General features: G+C 43.6%; 1 protein-coding gene across 7 annotated transcripts in view; it reads left to right on the forward strand.

Moving 5' to 3' along the window:
- The window catches only part of LOC119969104 (T-lymphoma invasion and metastasis-inducing protein 1-like), a 420,850-nt gene that overhangs the window by 203,776 nt on the left and 197,082 nt on the right, over positions 1-19,992 (forward strand). For 5 of the 7 annotated variants that reach the window (XM_038802310.1, XM_038802313.1, XM_038802311.1 and 2 more), the window contains one exon: positions 15,123-15,290. The exons of 1 other annotated variant lie outside the window; for it this stretch is intronic. In XM_038802310.1, the coding sequence (XP_038658238.1) occupies positions 15,123-15,290 (168 nt within the window). Of the gene's footprint in view, positions 1-15,122; positions 15,291-19,295; positions 19,351-19,992 lie in introns of all 7 variants that reach the window. One more of the 7 variants, XM_038802317.1, reaches the window with a different exon arrangement.

Consider the following 19,992-nt stretch of genomic DNA (forward strand, 5'->3'; position numbering starts at 1 on the left):
ACCGGCGAACCGACAGTCAGACCAACTTATCATTTCTAGCAGCGTCCTCGGGCAGGCCTTGCCCGTGCCACCGCCGCTACCGTACTTCCTTCGTCGTTGTCCCCCCTCCCCCCCTCCCGCCCTCCCCTCCCCTCCCGGGTTGCTGCTGTCATGGCCTCAGTTTCTATCTCTGATCCAAGAGGTCTAGGAAGGGTTGCCATCGCCTGGAAAACCCCTGCACCGACCCTCTCAGGGCGAATTTGATCCTTTCCAATTGGATGAAGTTTGCCATGTCGTTTAACCAGGTGTTAACACTCGGAGGCCTTTCGTCCCTCCACTGAATCAGGATCCTCCTCCGAGCCACCAAGGACGCAAAGGCTAATATTCCAGCCTCCCTCGCCTCCTGTACCCCCGGTTCCACCCCAACCCCGAAGATCGCAAGTCCCCATCCTGGCTTGACCCTGGACCCCACCACTCTCGACACCGTCCCTGCCACCCCCTTCCAGAACTCCTCCAGTGCCGGACATGCCCAAAACATATGTGCATGATTCGCAGGGCTTCCCGAACATCTAATACACCTGTCTTCACCCCCGAAAAACCGACTCATCCTTGTCCCCGTCATGTGGGCTCTATGCAGTACCTTAAATTGAATGAGACTTAGTCTCGCACATGACGACGACGAGTTAACCCTCTCCAGGGCGTCTGCCCATGTCCCGTCCTCTATCTGTTCCCCCAGCTCTAACTCCCACTTATCTTTCAGCTCCTCTACTGGTACCTCCTCCACCTCCTGCATAATCTTATAGATGTCCGAGATCTTCCCCTCCCCGACCCAGACCCCTGATAGCACCCTATCACTCACCCCCCTGTCGGGGAGCGCGGGGAACCCCGCTACCTGTCGTCTGGCAAATGCCTTCACTTGGAGGTACCTGAACGTGTTCCCCGGGGGGAGCCCAAATTTCTCCTCCAGCTCTCCCAGGCTCGCAAACCTCCCCTCTATAAACAAGTCCCTCAGTTGTCTAATACCCGCCCTCTGCCAGCTCTGGAATCCCCCTCCTGTGTTTCCCGGCGCAAATCTGTGGTTCCCTCTTAGTGGTGCCCCTATCAGACCTCCCACTTCCCCCCTGTGTCGCCTCCACTGCCCCCAGATCTTGAGGGTGGCCGCCACCACCGGGCTCGTGGTATACCTCGTGGGAGGGAGCGGCCATGGTGCCGTTACCAGTGCCCCTAAGCTTATGTTGCCGCAGGACGCCCTCTCCATGCGCTTCCAGGCTGCCCCCTCCCCTTCCATCATCCACTTTCGTACCATCGATGTATTTGCCGCCCAGTAATATCCTGAAAGGTTGGGTAACGCCAGCCCTCCACTATCCCTACTCCGCTCCAAAAAGACCCTTCTAACTCTCGGGGTGCCATGTGCCCACACATACCCCATGATACTACTCGTTACCTTCTTGAAAAAGGCCCTGGGGAGGAAGATGGGCAGACACTGGAACAAAAACAAGAACCTCGGGAGGACCGTCATTTTAACTGACTGCACCCTCCCTGCTAGCGACAGCGGCACCATGTCCCACCTCTTAAACTCCTCCTCCATCTGCTCCACCAGTCTGGAAAAGTTCAACTTGTGTAGGGTCCCCCAGTTCTTTGCCACCTGCACCCCCAAATACCTAAAACTTTTAACTGCTCTTTTGAAGGGGAGCCTCCCAATTCCCTCCCCTTGGTCTCCCGGGTGTATTACAAAGACCTCACTTTTCCCCAGATTTAATTTATATCCCGAAAAGTCCCCGAACTCCGCTAGTATCCCCATTACCTCCGGCATTCCCCCCTCCGGGTCTGCCACATACAACAACAAATCATCCGCATAGAGCGAGACCCGATGTTCCTCCCCTCCCCTTGTCAGTCCTCTCCACCCCCCTGAACCCCTCAGTGCCATCGCCAACGGCTCAATCGCTAATGCAAAGAGTAAGGGAGATAGGGGACATCCCTGCCTAGTACCTCGATGGAGCCCAAAATATTCTGACCTCCTCCCGTTTGTTACCACACTTGCCATCGGAGCTGAGTAGAGCAGTTTTACCCACTTGATAAATCCCTCCCCAAACCCAAACCTTTCCAACGTCTCCCACAAGTATTCCCACTCCACCCTGTCAAATGCCTTCTCCGCGTCCAGCGCTACCACTATCTCCGCCTCCCCTTCCACTGCTGGCATCATAATCACATTTAACAATCTCCGGACATTTGTGTTAAGTTGGCGTCCCTTCACGAACCCCGTCTGGTCTTCATGGACTACCCCTGGCACACAGTCCTCTATCCTGGTTGCCAGGACCTTTGCTAACAGCTTGGCATCTACATTTAAGAGGGAGATAGGCCTGTAGGACCCGCACTGGACCGGGTCCTTGTCCCGCTTCAAAATCAAGGAGATCAGGGCCTGCGACATTGTTGGAGGCAGAACCCCCCCCTCGCGCGCCTCATTGAAGGCTCGCACCAGCACTGGACCCACCAAGTCCACAAATTTCCTGTAAAACTCCACCGGGAACCCATCCGGCCCCGGCGCCTTCCCCGCCTGCATCTGGCCTATCCCTTTAATTAGCTCCTGCAGCTCTATCGGCGCCCCCAACCCTTCCACCAGCTCCTCCTGTACCTTTGGGAACCCCAATTTGTCGAGAAAGTTCTTCATTCCCCCTCTCCTCTTCGGCGGTTCAGACCTATACAATTCCCTATAGAAGTCCCTAAAGACCCTATTCACCTCTTGCCCCTTCTGCACTACATCCCCACCCCTCTCTCTCACTCCCCCAATCTCTCTGGCTGCATCTCGCTTACGAAGCTGGTGTGCCAGCATCCTGCTCGCCTTTTCCCCGTACTCATATGCCGCACCCTGCGCCCTTCTCCACTGCATTTCCGCCTTCCTAGTGGTCAGTAGGTCGAACCTGGCCTGCAAGCTACGCCGCTCCCTTAATAGCCCCTCCTCTGGCGCCGCCGCATATTTCCTATCTACTTCTAGGAGCTCCCCCACCAGCCTCTCCCTTTCCTGCCTCTCCTTCCTCTCTCTGTGTGCCCTTATGGAGATCAGCTCTCCTCTAATCACTGCTTTCAAGGCCTCCCAGACCGTCCCCACCTGCACCTCACCTGTGTCATTCGTACCCAGATAGTTCTCAATGCCCGTTCTCACCCTTCTGCACACCTCTTCGTCCGCCAACAGCCCTACATCCAGGCGCCACAACGGGCGTTGGTCCCGCGCCTCCCCCATGTCCACGTCCACCCAATGTGGTGCATGGTCCGATATCGCAATGGCCGAGTACTCCGTGTCCTGCACTCTCGGTATCAGCCCCCTGTTCAATACGAAAAAATCGATCCTAGAGTACACTCTGTGGACGTGGGAGAAAAAAGAATACTCCCTCGCCCTAGGCCTACCAAATCTCCATGGGTCTACCCCTCCCATCTGCTCCATGAACCCCCTTAACACCTCTGCCGCTGCCGGCCTCCTATTCGTCCTGGAACTCGATCTATCCAGCCCAGGGTCTAACACCGTATTAAAGTCCCCTCCCATGATCAGGCCCCCTGCCTCCAGTCCCGGGATGAGGCCCAGCAGGCGCCTCATAAAACCCGCGTCGTCCCAGTTCGGGGCATACACATTTACCAGTACCACACTCTCTCCCTGCAGCCTACCCCTCACCATCACGTACCTGCCCTCCTTGTCTGCCACCACCTCTGCCGCCACAAACGACACTCTCTTTCCCACCAAAATCGCCACCCCCCGGTTCTTGATATCCAAGCCTGAGTGGAACACCTGTCCCACCCACCCCCTTCTCAGGCGGACCTGATCTGCTACCCTCAAATGAGTCTCCTGCAGCATTGCTACATCAGCCTTCAGTCCCTTCAGGTGTGAGAAGACCCTTGATCTTTTGACCGGCCCATTCAGCCCCCTTACGTTCCACGTGATCAATCGGGTCGCAGAGCGACCCGTCCCTACTCCCTGTCGATTAGCCATGTCTTGTCCCTTGCTCGCCCCGGGTCATCCCTTCCTTTCTGACCCGCTTCCCATAGCGATGGCCCCCCCCCCCCAACCCCCCCCGGCTCTCCCCTTCTCGTCCCTGGTCTTTCTAGCAGCAACCCGGTGTCCCCCCCCAGTCCCCCCCCCCTTCCCCCCCCCCCCCCCCCCCCCCTGGCTAGGACCCCTCCTAGCCGCGATGTACCCCACATCGTACTCCCGAGAGTCAGCTGGTCTCCGCTGACCCGGCTGCTCCTGCCACATTCCGACTCCTCCCGGTTCACCCCATCTGCGCCCGTGAAAGATCCCCTTAACACCCCCGAGAAAGACCCGCATAATCAACCCGCTCCCCCCCGTCCCGTCTCCCCAACTTAACGATATAAATACAAATACCCAATGGCAACTAAATACATAAATACTTAACTACATACTTAAATAACAAAATAATTAACTAACTATCAACTAACAGTGTGCCCAACCATCACCCTCCATCAAACAGTATAAATAACCGCAGATAACCATAACCCGAAAAGAAAAAAAAGAACCAAAAAACCCCCCCAAGCACCCAAAGAAAAAGGGTAAGAGGGGTAAATAACTAAGGGAAATTGGAAACGGGAAAAAACACCCCATAAGAAGCCAACGACCCACCATAGAGATTTCAACAGTACAAATATACAGAAACACCCAACAACTCGAAACCTTCAAAATATTCAGAAAAGTCAAACCGTTCGAGAAAAAACACCCCAAACACTCCACGAAACTGTTACCCAGTTCCGACCTGGCCTGAAAAGAAAAGGGCCACTTGCACAATCAAGAGTCCCCCGGCGGCTACGACCGCCGGTGCTCCCAGGTTTTAGTTCGTGTCCAACTTTTCCTCTTGTACAAAGGTCCAGGCCTCCTCTGGGGACTCGAAATAATGATGTTGGTCCTTGTAGGTGACCCACAAGCGCGCCGGTTGCAACATTCCAAATTTGATCTTTTTCGCGTGTAGCACCGCCTTTGTCCGGTTGTACCGGGCCCGCCGCTTTGCCACCTCCGCACTCCAGTCCTGGTACACCCTTACCGTCGAGTTCTGCCACTTGCTGCTTTTCTCCCTTTTAGCCCACCTCAGGACTTTCTCTCGATCACTTAGCCGCTGGAACCGCACCAGCACCGCCCTCGGGGGCTCGTTTGCCCTAGGCCTCCTGGCCATGACCCGGTATGCCTCTTCCAATTCCAGGGGCGCCGGACCGGCCCCTTCCCCCATCAGGGAGCTCAACATCTCCGCCACATATCCCGGGAGATCCGACCCCTCCAGGCCTTCTTCCAGGCCCAGGATCCTCAAATTTTTCCTCCTCATCCGAGTGTCCAGCTCCTCGAAGCGGCTCTGCCACTTCATGTGGAGTGCCTCGTGCACCTCCACCTTTGCCCCGATGACTGTGGCCTCCTCCTCCCTCGCGGCCATCTCCTGCTGCAGATCTTTAATCGACGCCTCTTGGATCGCCTGGGCTCCCACCAACCTGGTGGCCGTCGCGTTCATGGACTCTAAGAGCTCCACTTTCATCTCCGTGAAAAAACGGAGGAGAGCGGCCTGCTGCTCCTCCGCCCATTTCTTCCACTCCTCCGGTGCACCGCCGGCCGCCATTTTGATTTTCTTCCCCCGCTTTTTTTGGGGAGCTGCTGCCGTTTTTCTTGCCGCTCCACTCCGGGTACCGACCATAAAATCGGTCTAGTTCTCCTCAGGGGACCTTCCCCCACCGGGATTCGTTTTTTCAGCGCCGTTGGGGCCCTCCAATTGGCCCAAAAACACCTTTGTTGCAGGAGCTTCCAAATGTGCGGCTTAGCTAGTCATAGCCGCAACCGGAAGTCCCCTATCTGCTTTCTGACAATAGAACATGTATATAACAAGACATCTCCTTAATTTGGCGACAGATTTAAATTGCTAGTGGGAATGGAGAAAATCTCACAAAAGAGATCACTAGGTCTTTGAGGGCAGCATTCTCTGAGGTCAGCAGAAAAACAATTGCTTCGCCACTGACCACAAAATTCCGGTCAATGTCACCATCAATCGCTGAAAAGTACTGTTAACATGGGGCTTATTTATAACTAGGAAGAAATAGTGGAACTTCAGTTCAAAATTCTACAATTTATTGAGTGATTTTGCTACTTAATAAGGGTGATATAGTGAATGAATGATAACTTTTGAGGTGTAGCAGTTTTAAGGTCGTTACATTTGCTAATTAGAACTGAATTCTTGTTAGCAAGCTGCAGATGCCACCTAGTGTTTGAAATGATAAAAAGCTTTCAGTGACTGGTACCATAAGCAGGTCAGAAAAATAGATAACCTACCTCTGATATTTTTCTTTGTATATGGCTTCTTTCATGTATTGCTAGGGTGAACAGGTAACAGAATATGGTCAGCGATGAAGCATTGCTGAAAGGATATTTTCCTGTTTGAGGTTTGTGATGGTACAATACCATGACATCAGAAGAAAAATCCATGTGACCTCTCAGGAAGAGTAATTTTCAAGAACATAGAACATAGAAAAATACAGCACAGAACAGGCCCTTCGGCCCACGATGTTGTGCCGAACTTTTGTCCTAGGTTAATCATAGAATTTTGGACACTAAGGGCAATTTATCATGACCAATCCACCCAACCTGCACATCTTTGGACTGTGGGAGGAAACCGGAGCACCCGGAGGAAACCCACGCACACACGGGGAGGATGTTCAGACTCCACACAGACAGTGACCCAAGTCGAAATCGAACTTGGGACCCTGGAGCTGTGAAGCAATTGTGCTATCCACAATGCTACCGTGCTGCCCTTAAGAAGAAATTAATCTACACTCCATTATTCTACCCTAATCCATGTACCTATCCAATAGCCGCTTGAAGGTCCCTAATGTTTCCGACTCAACTACTTCCACAGGCAGTGCATTCCATGCCCCTACTACTCTCTGGGTAAAGAACCTACCTCTGACATCCCCCCTATATCTTTCACCATTCACCGTAAATTTATGTCCCCTTGTAATGGTTTATTCCACCCGGGGAAAAATTATCCGACTGTCTACTCTATCTATTCCCCCGATCATCTTATAAAGCTCTATCAAGTCGCCCCTCATCCTTCTCCGTTCTAATGAGAAAAGGCCGAGCACCCTCAACCTTTCCTAGTAAGACCTACTCTCCATTCCAGTATCCGTGTAGCCAATTGCCTGTGGACTGCAATTTACACCTGTCTGCATTAAATTTCATCTGCCATTTTTCTACCCAATGACATTAACTTTGCAGCAGTTTCAGATACATCCCTAACAATAGGAGGACATTATTTTAATTTTATACTAGGTGAGCCGAGTTTGAAATTAATTGTGAAACTACTTTATTTCAGAATTAGATGAATAGATAAAGAAGAGAAGGCTTCCTAACCAATGTTCTTTTTTGTAGTGTGTGGGCAATTTATTTCAGTGCACTATTTATTAAAGTGTGCTGTCCTTTTAATTTTTTAAATGTAATTTAGAGGGGTCGACCCCTATGTGCCTAACCTGTGCAGAAACATTTGGTTTGTTACATGGCCACATGACCAAGCAGCTTTGTGGGAGCATTGATTCTAACTTGCCTCAAGAATTTCAAACCTCTTTGCATAGGCCATCACATTACATTCCTTTAATAAACCTAACTGCCTTTCCAGCCTTTTTGTCTCAAAAAACTATTTTTCTTTTCCCGTGACTCGTCCCAGACAGATAAAAAGGCTTTTGTCTGGGTCTTTATTTCTTTTGAAATTCCAACACCAAAAATACCAAAATTTCCAAAGTGGGTAAAATTGTAAAAAAGAAATCCTGAAGTGTTATGATAAATCTTGCTTTTATTTTGAAGTCATGGATAACTTGAACTTCTTGATATTTGCTGCTGCTTTTGCTGAAAACATTTCCACAGCATGCCTTTGGAGCACCTTTAGAACTGACCGTTTGAATTCTAATGCACAATATCAGTTTAGAAAGCAAGGTCGAACTTTGATTTGTATAACACTATCCATGTCCTCAGGATTCCCAAAGTGCTTCATAGCCAATTAAATATTTATGTAAGTTGCCAGTTTGCTTTCCTACTGTGGGAACTTACCTGTTCTTGTTTGAAAAGTGGTTTGGAAACTTCCACTTGCATCAGTGCATGCAGGTGGGGCCTTATGTGAAATTACTGCACCTCTTCAGTAGTGCACTGAAGTGTCAAACCTTGAGTACAGCCTGAAGTAAAGTTTGAACTCTAAAACTCCTAACTCTGAAGCAGCAATACTACCTAGCAAGGCAAACTGACACTTGCTATCTGTCAATGACATACATAACAATGTCAGGCACCATTAGGTAAAACTGCTGGAGGGGAAATCAAGCCCTTGTATTCCACCTGTAATTCTGACAACAGGGTGGAGCTCATTGTCACAAGGGAACTCCTATAAGTATTATAAATTACTAAATAAGCATGGAATTAAGACAGTAAAGTTAGTCTGGTTGCATGCAAACTAAAATAACAAAAATCTTCTATAGCATATTTATGATGTTGATAAAAAGGTTACGAGTGTTTAACATTACTTAAAGCTATTAAAGTAAATCTTGATTAAAGATTCAACCGTGTAAAGAAAAATTCAAAATCAAAAATAAAGAATAACATAACTGTACTCAACTACCAAAACCAGTGAATCTTTGAAATAAAATTTGAAACAAACCATTACAAGGGGACGATAGTGAAGTGTTCTCTGTTGCCTTCCCATTACAAAGGAATACACCAGCCATGTTAATGGATGATTCACAGTTAAACCTTGACTTATGCCACACTATGCTGACTGCCAAGAAATGTGTCAGAAGTTCCAAAATGGATCTTTGTTGTGATTTGATTTTTTTCACCATCTGAATAAGCAGCTGGCCTTCATGCAGTGCCTCCTCACAGTGTCATGTTTTATACCTGGAGGCTAGTAGTGTGGAAGACTGTAATCACAAACTTGTAGTGTGGGCAGACTGAAGTCATTGCCTTTTGGATGCACCACAAATTCCCCTGACTATCATTTCCAGCTCTGACAACTGTCTGAAGCAGAGCAAGGCCATTCAGAATCTTAGTATTGTGCATGGCCCCGTGATGAGTTTGTCCTATATCCCCACACTAGGACCCAGAATGTCTACTTTCAAAGCCAGAAACTACAGGCTATTTAGTCTGACATCTGTTATTGAGAAAAGGCTGGAATCCATTATTTAGGAAACAGGACATTTGGAAAATCATAAAACAATCAAGTAGATTCAGCATGGATTGATGAAAGGAAAATTGTTTGCCAAATGTTTATTTTTTTAATTGGAAAATTTAGAAAAAATAAGTAAATTTAGAATACCCAATTATTTTTTTCCAATTAAGGAACAATTTAGTGTGGCCAATCCACCTATGCTGTACATCTTTGGGTTGTGGGGGTGAGACCAAAGCAGACACATGCACCACCGTGCTGGTCATTTGCCAAATTTATTAGAGTTCTTGGAGGATTTAACAAGGGAGGGGGGAGGATGACCATTTGATGTAGTGCCTTTGGATCTCCAAACGGTATTTGGTAAGATGTTGCATAAAAGATTGCAGCACAGGAAAATAGCTCATGGTGGCGGGGACATTATATTAGCATGGATAGAGGATTTGTTAACTAACAAAAAACAGTGTCATGGGCTGTTTTCAAGTTGGCAAAGTGCTGCGATCTCAATCATACAATCTATATTAATGACTTGGATGAAGGGACCAAGTATAAAGATTATTATTATTGTTGCCAAATGTTCTGTTGATACAAACATAGAACATTACAGCGCAGTACAGGCCCTTCGGCCCACGATGTTGCACCGTCCTGTGAAACCCTTCTAAAGTCCCTCTATTATAGAGGTAGGAAAGCAAGTGGTGAGAAGAAAACAGAATTTGTTTTACTTGTTCATGGGATGTGGGTGTTGCTGGCTGGGCCAACATTTATTGCCCATTCCTAACTGCCCTTGTGAAGATGGTAGTGAGCTGTCTTCTTGAACTGTTGAAGTCCATGTGCTTATAGGCACACTCACATTGCTGTTAGGGAGGGAGTTTCAGGATTTTGACCCAGCGACAGTGAAGGAATGATATATTTCCAAGTCAGGATGATGAATGAGTTCAAAACATAAAAATATAAGCAGGAGGAGGCCATTCAGCCCTTCAAACCTGCTGTGCCATTCATTATGATCATGGATAATCATCAAGTTCAATACCCTGATCCCACCTTCCCTCCCATATCCCTTGATCCCTTTGGCCCCAAGAGGTATATCTAATTCATTCTTGAAATTACACAACTACTTGGCCTCAAACGACTTCCTGTGGTGGTGAATTCCACAGATTCATCACTCTCTGGGTGAATAAATTCTCCTCACCTCAGTTATAAAAGGTTTACCCCTTATCCTCAAACCATGACCCCTAGTTCTGGATTCCCCCACCATCGGGAACATTCTTTCTGAATCTACCCTGTCTAATCCGGTTTGAATTTTATACGTTTCTGAGATCCCACCTTCACTCTTCTAAACTCCAAAGAATATATAATCCCAATCAAATTAGTCTCTCCTCATATGACAGTCCACCATCACAGGAATTAGCCTGATAAACCTGTGCTGCATTGCTTCCATAGCAAGAACATCCTTCCTCAGATAAGGACTCCAAAACTGCACACAATTTTTGATTTGATTTCTTTGATTTAATTTATTGTCACATGTACTGAAGTACAGTGAAAAGTTTTTCTGCGGCCGAGGGAACGTACACAGTACGTACATAGTAGACAAAATAAGAATAATCGACAGAGTACATGAACAGATGGTACATCGACAAACAGTGATTGGTTACAATGTGGAACAAGGGGCCAAACAAAACAAATACATGAGCAAGAGCAGCATAGGGCTTCGTGAATAGTGTTCTTACAGGGAACAGGTCAGTTCAAGGGAGAGTCGTTGAGGAGTCTTGTAGCTGTGGGGAAGAAGCTGTTCCTATGTCTGGATGTGCGGGTCTTCAGACTTCTGTACTTTCTACCTGATGGAAGGGTCTGGAAGAAGGCAAAGCCTGGGTGGGAGTCGTCTCTGATAATGCTGTCTGCCTTCCTGAGGCAGCGGGAGGTGTAGACAGAATCAATGTGAGGATGACAAGCTTGTGTGATGCATTGGGCTGAGTTCACCGCACTCTGCAGTTTCTGGCGATCTTGGGCTGAGCAGTTGTCATACCAAGCTGTGATGCAGCCGGATAGGGTGCTCTCTATGGCACATCTGTAGAAGTTTGTGAGAGTTGATGCAGATATGCCGTATTTCTTGAGCTTCCGTAGGAAATAGAGACGTTGGAGCCATTGATGTAGACAAGGGTATGTGTGTTGTGCCACGCTTCATGAAGTTGATAATCAGTTCCTTGGTCTTTCCGACATTTGAGAGAGATTGTTTTTTGTACACCATACAACCAAGTGATCTATCTCCCTTTTGTCGTCTGATTTGACATTGTTTGAGATACGTCCCACCACAGTTGTATCATCCGCAATACTCCAGGTGTGGCCTCACCAATGCCCCATACAATTGCAGTAAAGGATCTGTATTTCTATACTCAAATCCTCTTGCTGTGAAGGTCAACATACCATTTGCCTTTTATATTGCCTGCTGTACCTGCGCGCTTACTTTCAGTGACTGATGCACGAGGACACCAAGTTCTCACTGAATGTCCACCTCTCTCAATTTACACCCATTCAAATAACCTGCCTTCCTACTTTTGCTACCGAAGCAGAAAACGTCACATTTATCCACATTATGCTGCTTGTGCCCACTCTCTCAGCCTGTGCAAATCCAGCTGAAGCATTTCTGCATCCTCTTTACAGATCACCCTCCCATCCAACTTTGTATAATCTGCAAATTTTGAGATACAACCTCGTCCAAATCATTAATATATAATGTGAAAAGTTGGGCCCTACCACAGATCCCTGCAGTACCCCATTAAGCATTGCCTGCCAATCAGAAAAATACCTATTTATTCCAACTTTTTGCTCCACTAGTTACATCTTCAAAGAATTCCAGTAGATTTGTCAAGCACGATTTTACTTTCGTAAATCAATGCTGACTTTGTCTGATAACGTGACTGCTTTCCAAATGCTGTGCTATGAAATCCTTGATAATTGACTCCAGCAACCTCCTTACTACCAACGTTAGGCTCACTGGTCTATAGTTTCCTGTTTTCTCTCTGCCTCCTTTTTTGAATAGCAGGGTTACATTTGCTACCCTCCAATCTGTACGAACCACTCCAGAGTCCAACAAATTTGGAAAATGACCGCCGATGGATCTACTATTTCTACGGCCACTTCCTTAAGTACTCTGGAATGAAGATTATAAGGCCCTGGAGATTTGTCTGCCTTCAATCCCATTAATTTCCCCAAAAACATTTCTTTACTAATACTAATTTCCTTTAGCTCCTCACTAAAACTTGTGCTTCTCAGAACTCCTACTACATTATTCATGTCTTTCTTTATGAAAACAAAAGCAAAGTGCGAATTTAGTTCCTCAGCCATTTCTTTTTTCCTTGTTATGAACTCCCCTGTTTCTGGCTGAGGGGGCGTACATTAGTTTTTATTAATCCTTTTCTCTTTACATACCTGAAGAAACTTTTATAGTCAGTTTTTATGTTCCCTGCTAGTTTACTTTCAAATTGTATTTTCCCTTGATCTTCCTTTGCTGAATTTTAAACAGTTCCCAATCCTCAGGCCTGTTGCTTTTCCTTGCTATTTTGTATTCCTCTTCCTTGAATCTAATAGTTTCTCTAATTTCCCTTGTAAGCCATGGTTAGGCCACAGTTCCCTTTCTACTCTTGCGTCAAATAGGAGTTGGATAGTAACTTACACGTGGTGGTGTTCCCATGTGTTTGTTGCCCTTGTCCTTCGAGATGGTAGTGGTTGTGATTGTGGTAGGTGCTGTCTAAGGAGGCTTGTTGCGTTTCTGGTGTCCACCTTGGAGATGGTATACATTTCTGCCTCTGTGTATTGATGGTGCAGGGAGTGAATGTTTGTGGATGGGGTGCCAGTTAAGGGGTTGCTTTGTATTGCATGGTGTACTGGGTGCAGAGTCTGCAAAGGAATATAGATTGGTTAGGTGAGTGGGCAGAAATTTGCAAGATGGATTTTAATTTAGGCTTTTTTCCACTTTGGTGGGTAGAATGGAAAAGCGGAATATTATTTAAATGGAGTAAGACTCCAGAATGCTGTGGTACAGTAGGATCTGGGTGTCCTTGGATATGAATCACAAAAAGATAACATGTAGGTGCAGCAAGTAATTAAGAATGTTTGTCTTTATTGCAAGGGGGATGGAGTATAAAAGTAAGGAAGCCTGGCTAAAACTGTGCAAGGCATTGGTGAAAACACTCCTAGAATACAGCATACAGTTTAGTCCCTTGAATATTGAGGGGTATAGTTCATTGGAGGTAGTTCAGAGACGGTTCACGAGATTGATTCCTGGGATACAGGGGTTGTCTTTTGAGGAAAGACTGAGTAGGCTGGGCCTGTACTCATTGGTCTTTAGGTGAATGAGAAGCAATATAATATAATAGATGTAAATCTAAAAGAGGTGCAAGATCAGACACCTGAATATTATATGTACGAATTGTACACAATGGCAGGGCAGGATCCTGGGCTTCATAAATTGAGTTTAGAGTATAAAAGTAAGAAAGGCATGATGAACCTTTATAAAACACTGGTTCAGCCACAACTGGAGTATTCTGATTAATTTTGGGCATCATACTTTTGAAAGGATGTTTTAGAGAGGTGCCAAAAAGGACTTGACCGGGTAGTGCTGAGAGGATGCCTTCTCTTGTGGGGGAATCTATCTATCTGACTGGTGGAGCAGTCTTGGGATACTGAATTGCCCGACTGGCAGAATTATTGAGAACCAGTGGAGACCAATTTAAGCTGGTTTCAAAAGAACCAACAGTAACATGAGGAAAAGCTTTATTACATAGCGAGTGGTTAGGATCTGGAATGCCGTGCTTTAAAAGTATGGTGGAGGCAGATTCAGTTGTGGCTTTCCAAAGAGTTGGATAAGTATCTGAAGAGAGAGATTTTCAACGTACGGGGAAAGGGCGAGGGAGGAGAATAAGCTGAATTACTCTTGCAGAGAGCCAACACAGATACGATTGGGCCAAATGACCTTCTTCTGTATCAGAACCATTTTATGATTTTATTCATCTATGATTATCAGCTCTGGAATTCCCTCTTTCAAATCTCTATCACTCTCTTCTATTTTAAGATGCTCCTTTCAAAAACTACCTCTTTGATCAGGCTTTTGGTTACCTCTCCTGATCGCCCTTTCAGTGGATTGTTGCAAACCATTTTTTTGTTGATATCACTTTACTTTGTAAATGTAGCTTGTTATAGTAGGCTTAGTGGAGTGAAGTGACGGTATTGACGATGTGAAGAAGTTAACTTATTACAGGTTGGTAGAAAGTGTCATTTAATAATCTTTGTTATTGTCACAAGTAGGCTTACATTAACACTGCAATGAAGTTACCGTGAAAATCCCCTCGTCACCACACTCCAGTGCATGTTCGGGTACAGTGAGGAGAATTCAGAATGCTCAATTCAGCTAATAATCACATCTTTCGGGACTTGTGGGAGGAAACCGGAGAACATGGAGGAAACCCACGCAGACACGGGGAGAATGTGCAGACTCCGCACAGACAGTGACCCAAACGGGAATCGAACCCGCGACCCTGGCGCTGTGAAGCAACAGTGCTAATCACTGTGCTGCCGTCATGCCCAGTACTGATAGATTACTGATAATACCTGAGCTTTTGATAGTACCTTCGCAAATTTTAAATTTAGCAGTCTATAATTATTGGGTTCAGTAACTCCACCTAGCCAAGTTCCCAAGAATATTCTCAGCACGCTTCTGGAACAAGAAAATGTGAAACATCAGCAGAAGTAAAAAAAAAAGTTTGATAATCTATTCTTTATAAAACGGGTGCTGATGCTGGGCTTTCCTTTTCATATTGTGAAATTATTTTAAATAGTTATACATTATGTCAGTGAACTGTATTGCATAAAGAAATTGCCAAAGCATGTTTCTGTATTGAAATGCAAGAAACTTTATATACTGATTTAACTGTTACCAAGAATTTGAGTGTAGGTTATTACTGGCCTTTCCAACAGAAAGAAAAGAGCCTAACCATGAGTATTCATCAACAAACACGTGAAAGTGACAACTGGGTTACTGATTACCTCGTGCCTTCATGGGTCTGTTTGCCAGATGATCAACCCATTTTGGTTGTTGTACATCCAGGGAACTCTGCACAGGAAATTCTTGATGTTGCCTGTAAGGTATGTCCAAGATTAATTCTCCCTATACTTTCAACAAGTAATTATTAGAGGAGTTGATTACAGACAAAGTTGCTTTGAAATGTTGGCTAAATAAAGGATCCCACAGAACTTTAAAAAGATTGATTCCGCAATGAAATATTTTATTGCAATTGACAGCATATTGAAAAGCTTGATAATTATTTTTTGCTTAACAAATCCTTTACTGAATTCAGTTGTTTAATTTTAATTTTATTCCTCTGTAACTGAAACGGCTACTCTTTGCAAAGCTTTTAAATCTTCTTTTGTATAATCACCTTTAAAAACTCTATTTTTCCTTCACAACAAACTGCAACCAGCTTGATAATATCTAAAATAGTCATGCATTTTCGTGATTTTGATGTTCATTCCGAAACCCTGGTACAATAGCTGTTTGATTGCATACCGGTATAATTTTGCGAATTATTTTTACTTGTATTTTTCTATGTGGTGGTTCAAAACACAAAAAAGAGCATCTAAATGACCTTGGCTTGTGTAATATAGAAACATGAATATTATCAGTGAACAAAGGAACATTTGTCTATATTGTGTTGAATGCATTATATATTAAAATAAATAAATAAAACCCTTCAAAAGCAGTCTGTACAAAAATGGAGCTGAAGCAATAAAAGGTCTGGCAGTAAGTCACACTGCCATTCAGTATTTATTCTCAAGCACAGGGATGAAATAGAGGGTGTATTCATAAAAAAAACTTTTATTATTTCTGAAAGGTTTTGTTTGACACGGTATTTCATAGTTTCTGATACCTTTTTAATATTTTCCGGAGGTTTAAAATTCTGAATTAATTCAAAATTATCCCTCCGGGAGACTTTTTCACTTGTGGAATGAAGTATCCAAGAGAATAGTTTGTATTTTGTTTCAATTGATTACTTTTTTGAGCCAATTCCTATAGTCAATGGAAAATTTAAAGCACTTTTATCCATTTAATTTTTAAAAAAATTACATTTTCATTTCGATTGATTTATGATGTTTACCAATTAATGGTCTTTTCATAATTTTGGCATACAGAGTAATTCTTTGTAAAACAAATCATGATCAGTCTATGCTTTTTTCTTTGCTGTGGGCAATCACATTTTTTTCTTCACTTATGCGTTTGGTAACAGATGCAGGAGGATTGTTCCACAGGTATCATTAACCACCTTGCCAAGCAGCTGCTGTTGATGCATGACTCTAGACAGCGTCACCATGTAATTTAGCCTTGAGGCATTTTTTTTTCAAATGATCTGTTCATTGACCTGAGCAATGTGGGTAAGGCTGCATTTATTGATCATTCCTAATTGCCCTGAGAACATGGTGGTTAGCCTGCTTGAACTGTGCTCCCATGGTAGTCTGATGTTGGAAATTCCAGAAGTTTGTTCCAGCAGCACTGAACGAATAATAATTCCTGTCTAATTCAAGTGCGTGACTTTAATGGGAGGCTTTGAGTTGATGGTGTTCCATGATTTTGCTGTTCCTGTCCTTCATGGTAGTCGAGGTTGCACAGCTTGGAGGTGCTCTTGATACTTGCATATATTGCTGCAGCCATGGGGAATGTGGTGGATTGTGAGTTCAGTAACGGGCAAGCAAATCGCTCTGCCTTCAATGGAGTTAGACTTGTATAGTTTGAGCTGCACTCATTCATGTGAGTGACCAATATAGACCCCTTAAGGTTACCGTTACTCATATCAAGCAACCTGACAACAATCAGGGATCAAACCTGAAACTTTTATGATCGAGTAACGTAGTATGCGATGAACTGAAAAATCATTCAAAATACAACTTAATTTATCGAGGCGTACAAAAGTATGAAAGATTAGGGTTCTGCCCTGCCTTGCAATGTACTATATAAATTGCATTTTAATATACAAAAAAGTAGATGGACAGTTTTTTGAATATATAGAAAATAGTCAAGTTCCAGCAATAATTCGGGCGACTAAATAATAGGTTCATTCAATATTTTTGCTGTCCCATTCCTGTTATGATTGTGTGTAGCCAATGCCTTCATGTCAGTCAGTGATGACATAAAAACAATTGGACAATAAAAAATAGTGATGTTCTTTCTTTTACACTGAAGTTGAATCATTGACATAACAAATATAATAATTACTTTAGGTTGTCTCTTAAGCTATTACAGTTGATATTTTTTAATCCTTTGGTCTAAATTCTAGGCTGACAAAAATAGTAAAATGATGCAACTTGATACATTTTATCCTTTGTTTTTATGTTTATCTCAGGATATTACGTGTTTCAATAAGATCATCTCACATTCTTCTGAATTCCAATAAGTCTATGCTCAATATTTCCGAATAAGTTAACCCCTTCATCCCCAGGAATAAGTCAAATGAACCTTCTCTGGATTACTTCTAATGTTATTATATTCTTCATTAAGTAAGGGGACCAACACTGTCCACAGTCATCCAGATGTGGTCTCACCAATACCCTGTATAATTTTCCTGCTTCTAAATTCAATTCCCCTTTCAATAAAGGCCATCTTTCCATTTGCCTTCCTCATCACTTGCTGCACCTGTATACCAACTTTGTGATTCCTGTACCAGGACACCCAGATCCCACTGTACCATGCAGTTTTGCAGTATTTTTCCATTCAAATAATATGCTGCCTTTCTGACAAAATGGGCAAGTTCATATTTTATCAGTTTTCTCACTTAACTTCTCTAAATCCCATTGTAGATTATTTACGCCCTCTTGACAGCCTATATTCCCACCTATCTTTGAGTCATCAGCAAATTTAGCTGCCTTACCTTTGATAATTTTCCAGCACTAGCTAGAGTTGAGCTGGAAGTGATGAGATGTTTGTTTCAATTATTTTCAAATGCCCTTTATTGTGAGGGAGAGAAACACATACACATAACAAGGAAGAAAAAATGGCATAAATCTGCAAAGAAGACACAAGTGCAGATTCACTCAGAAATACACACAAAGATATATGTACAAATATATATGTTCAGAGAATGGAAGAAGAGAACCATAATCGACAAGGATAGATTGGTTTGGTTTATGTATATCCATGAGAATGTATTTGTAAACATGAAGGTAAAATTTATTTCCCTCAAATTCTCAAGATTGTTCTCTGATAAATTAAGTTTTCTCATTCCAAGAATTGTTCTTATCCATTGTAATTTGTTCGCCTACTTTTCTCCTAGTTTACCCTCCTATTTTGATTAGGGACTATACTCAAATAATTGATCCTTAACATTTTTCTATTTTTGTTGATGGATTGAAATAGACCTAGGATATATGAAAATAAATGTATTATTGTTTGCCAGATTTTCAGACTTTGATTGACTTATATTTAATGTGAGAGTTATTTGATGAAAACAAAGGGGCTGGTTTAGCACAGTGGGCTACACAGCTGGCTTGTAATGCTGAACAATGCCAGCAGCGCACATTCAATACCCGTACCGGCCTCCCCGAACAGGCGCTGGAATGTGGCGACTAGGGGCTTTTCACAGTAACTTCATTGAAGCCTATTTGTGACAATAAATTATTTTTAAAAAATGTCATTGTCTCACTTTGGGATGCAATCTAAAAGGAACTGAAATTATGTTAGCATTGTGAACTTCTCCATGTAGAATGCACTTTTTTTGAAAAGCTGTATTGCAACTCTCACAGTAGAGTGGTGCAGCCAAGGGTTGGGGGTGGAGGGTGTGTCGTTTGTTAGTCAGTATGCCATAAACACAGCATTTTTAATCAGTCAGTGACATGACTGAGTGTTCGTTTCCGCAGCGTTTCTAAATATCACTAAACAACACTTATCTTCTGAGTCTAAACAATTTAGGTTAAGTTGAAATATGCCTGACATGGTCTAAATCACCATTAGCCACACATCTATATGTGTATTCATGTTTTATCATTTAAGGCCGTATTCATTAAATATACAAATGTGAATATATTTTGTTATGAATTATTGCTATGCCTTCTTTCGCATTATAACTTCTTATTACTTGTTTTCTTTCCTGTCTCCTGCATCAGCTCATGCACATTTACCTTTTTGTTTGATCTGCATCTTCTCACTTCAAATCACAATGTGAGTTAAGAACCTGAAGAGTTCTGGTACAGTAGTATGATTCAGAGATTAAGTAATCAAGCATTTCATTACAGACTTTTAAGAATCAGACAATCTTATTTTAAAGTACAGTTTTATGCCATTTAGGGGAGGGGGTGGAGGTGGGGTGGATGGGGGAAGCACCCACCTATGGTGGTGGTTTCCAAATTTTTTATTTAGATGGATAATTGATGTCACAAAAATAAGTGCATAAGTATCGAGTCATTTCATTTAATAAATTAACTTGAGTAATTTTAAAAGCCTGCAATGAAATTTAGGATGCTGAATAGTTAATTCCTGTAGATGGACTAAAACATTTTTGACAAATGATTTTCATATTACTAAATAATTACATTATTTAACCCTTTAATCATTTATTGCATATACTTAGTCGGCTACTTTTTGGAAATTATAATCCTCTTCTCTGAAGTTATATACAAAATTATAATTTAGATTTCAATTCATCATGTATTATGTAAAGATATGCTTCAATTATTTTTCTCGCATTTTGCTGCTTTTTTGATTGGCTGCATTGTTATTTACATTTGACGTATCTACTCTTGTCATGAAGAAGTGGGGTGTGGAAGGTCTTAGTTTTGGTATAAAACTTACTAAAAATACTGT

This window comes from Scyliorhinus canicula, chromosome 7, assembly GCF_902713615.1.
Source record: "Scyliorhinus canicula chromosome 7, sScyCan1.1, whole genome shotgun sequence".
Taxonomy (NCBI): Eukaryota; Metazoa; Chordata; class Chondrichthyes; order Carcharhiniformes; family Scyliorhinidae; genus Scyliorhinus; species Scyliorhinus canicula.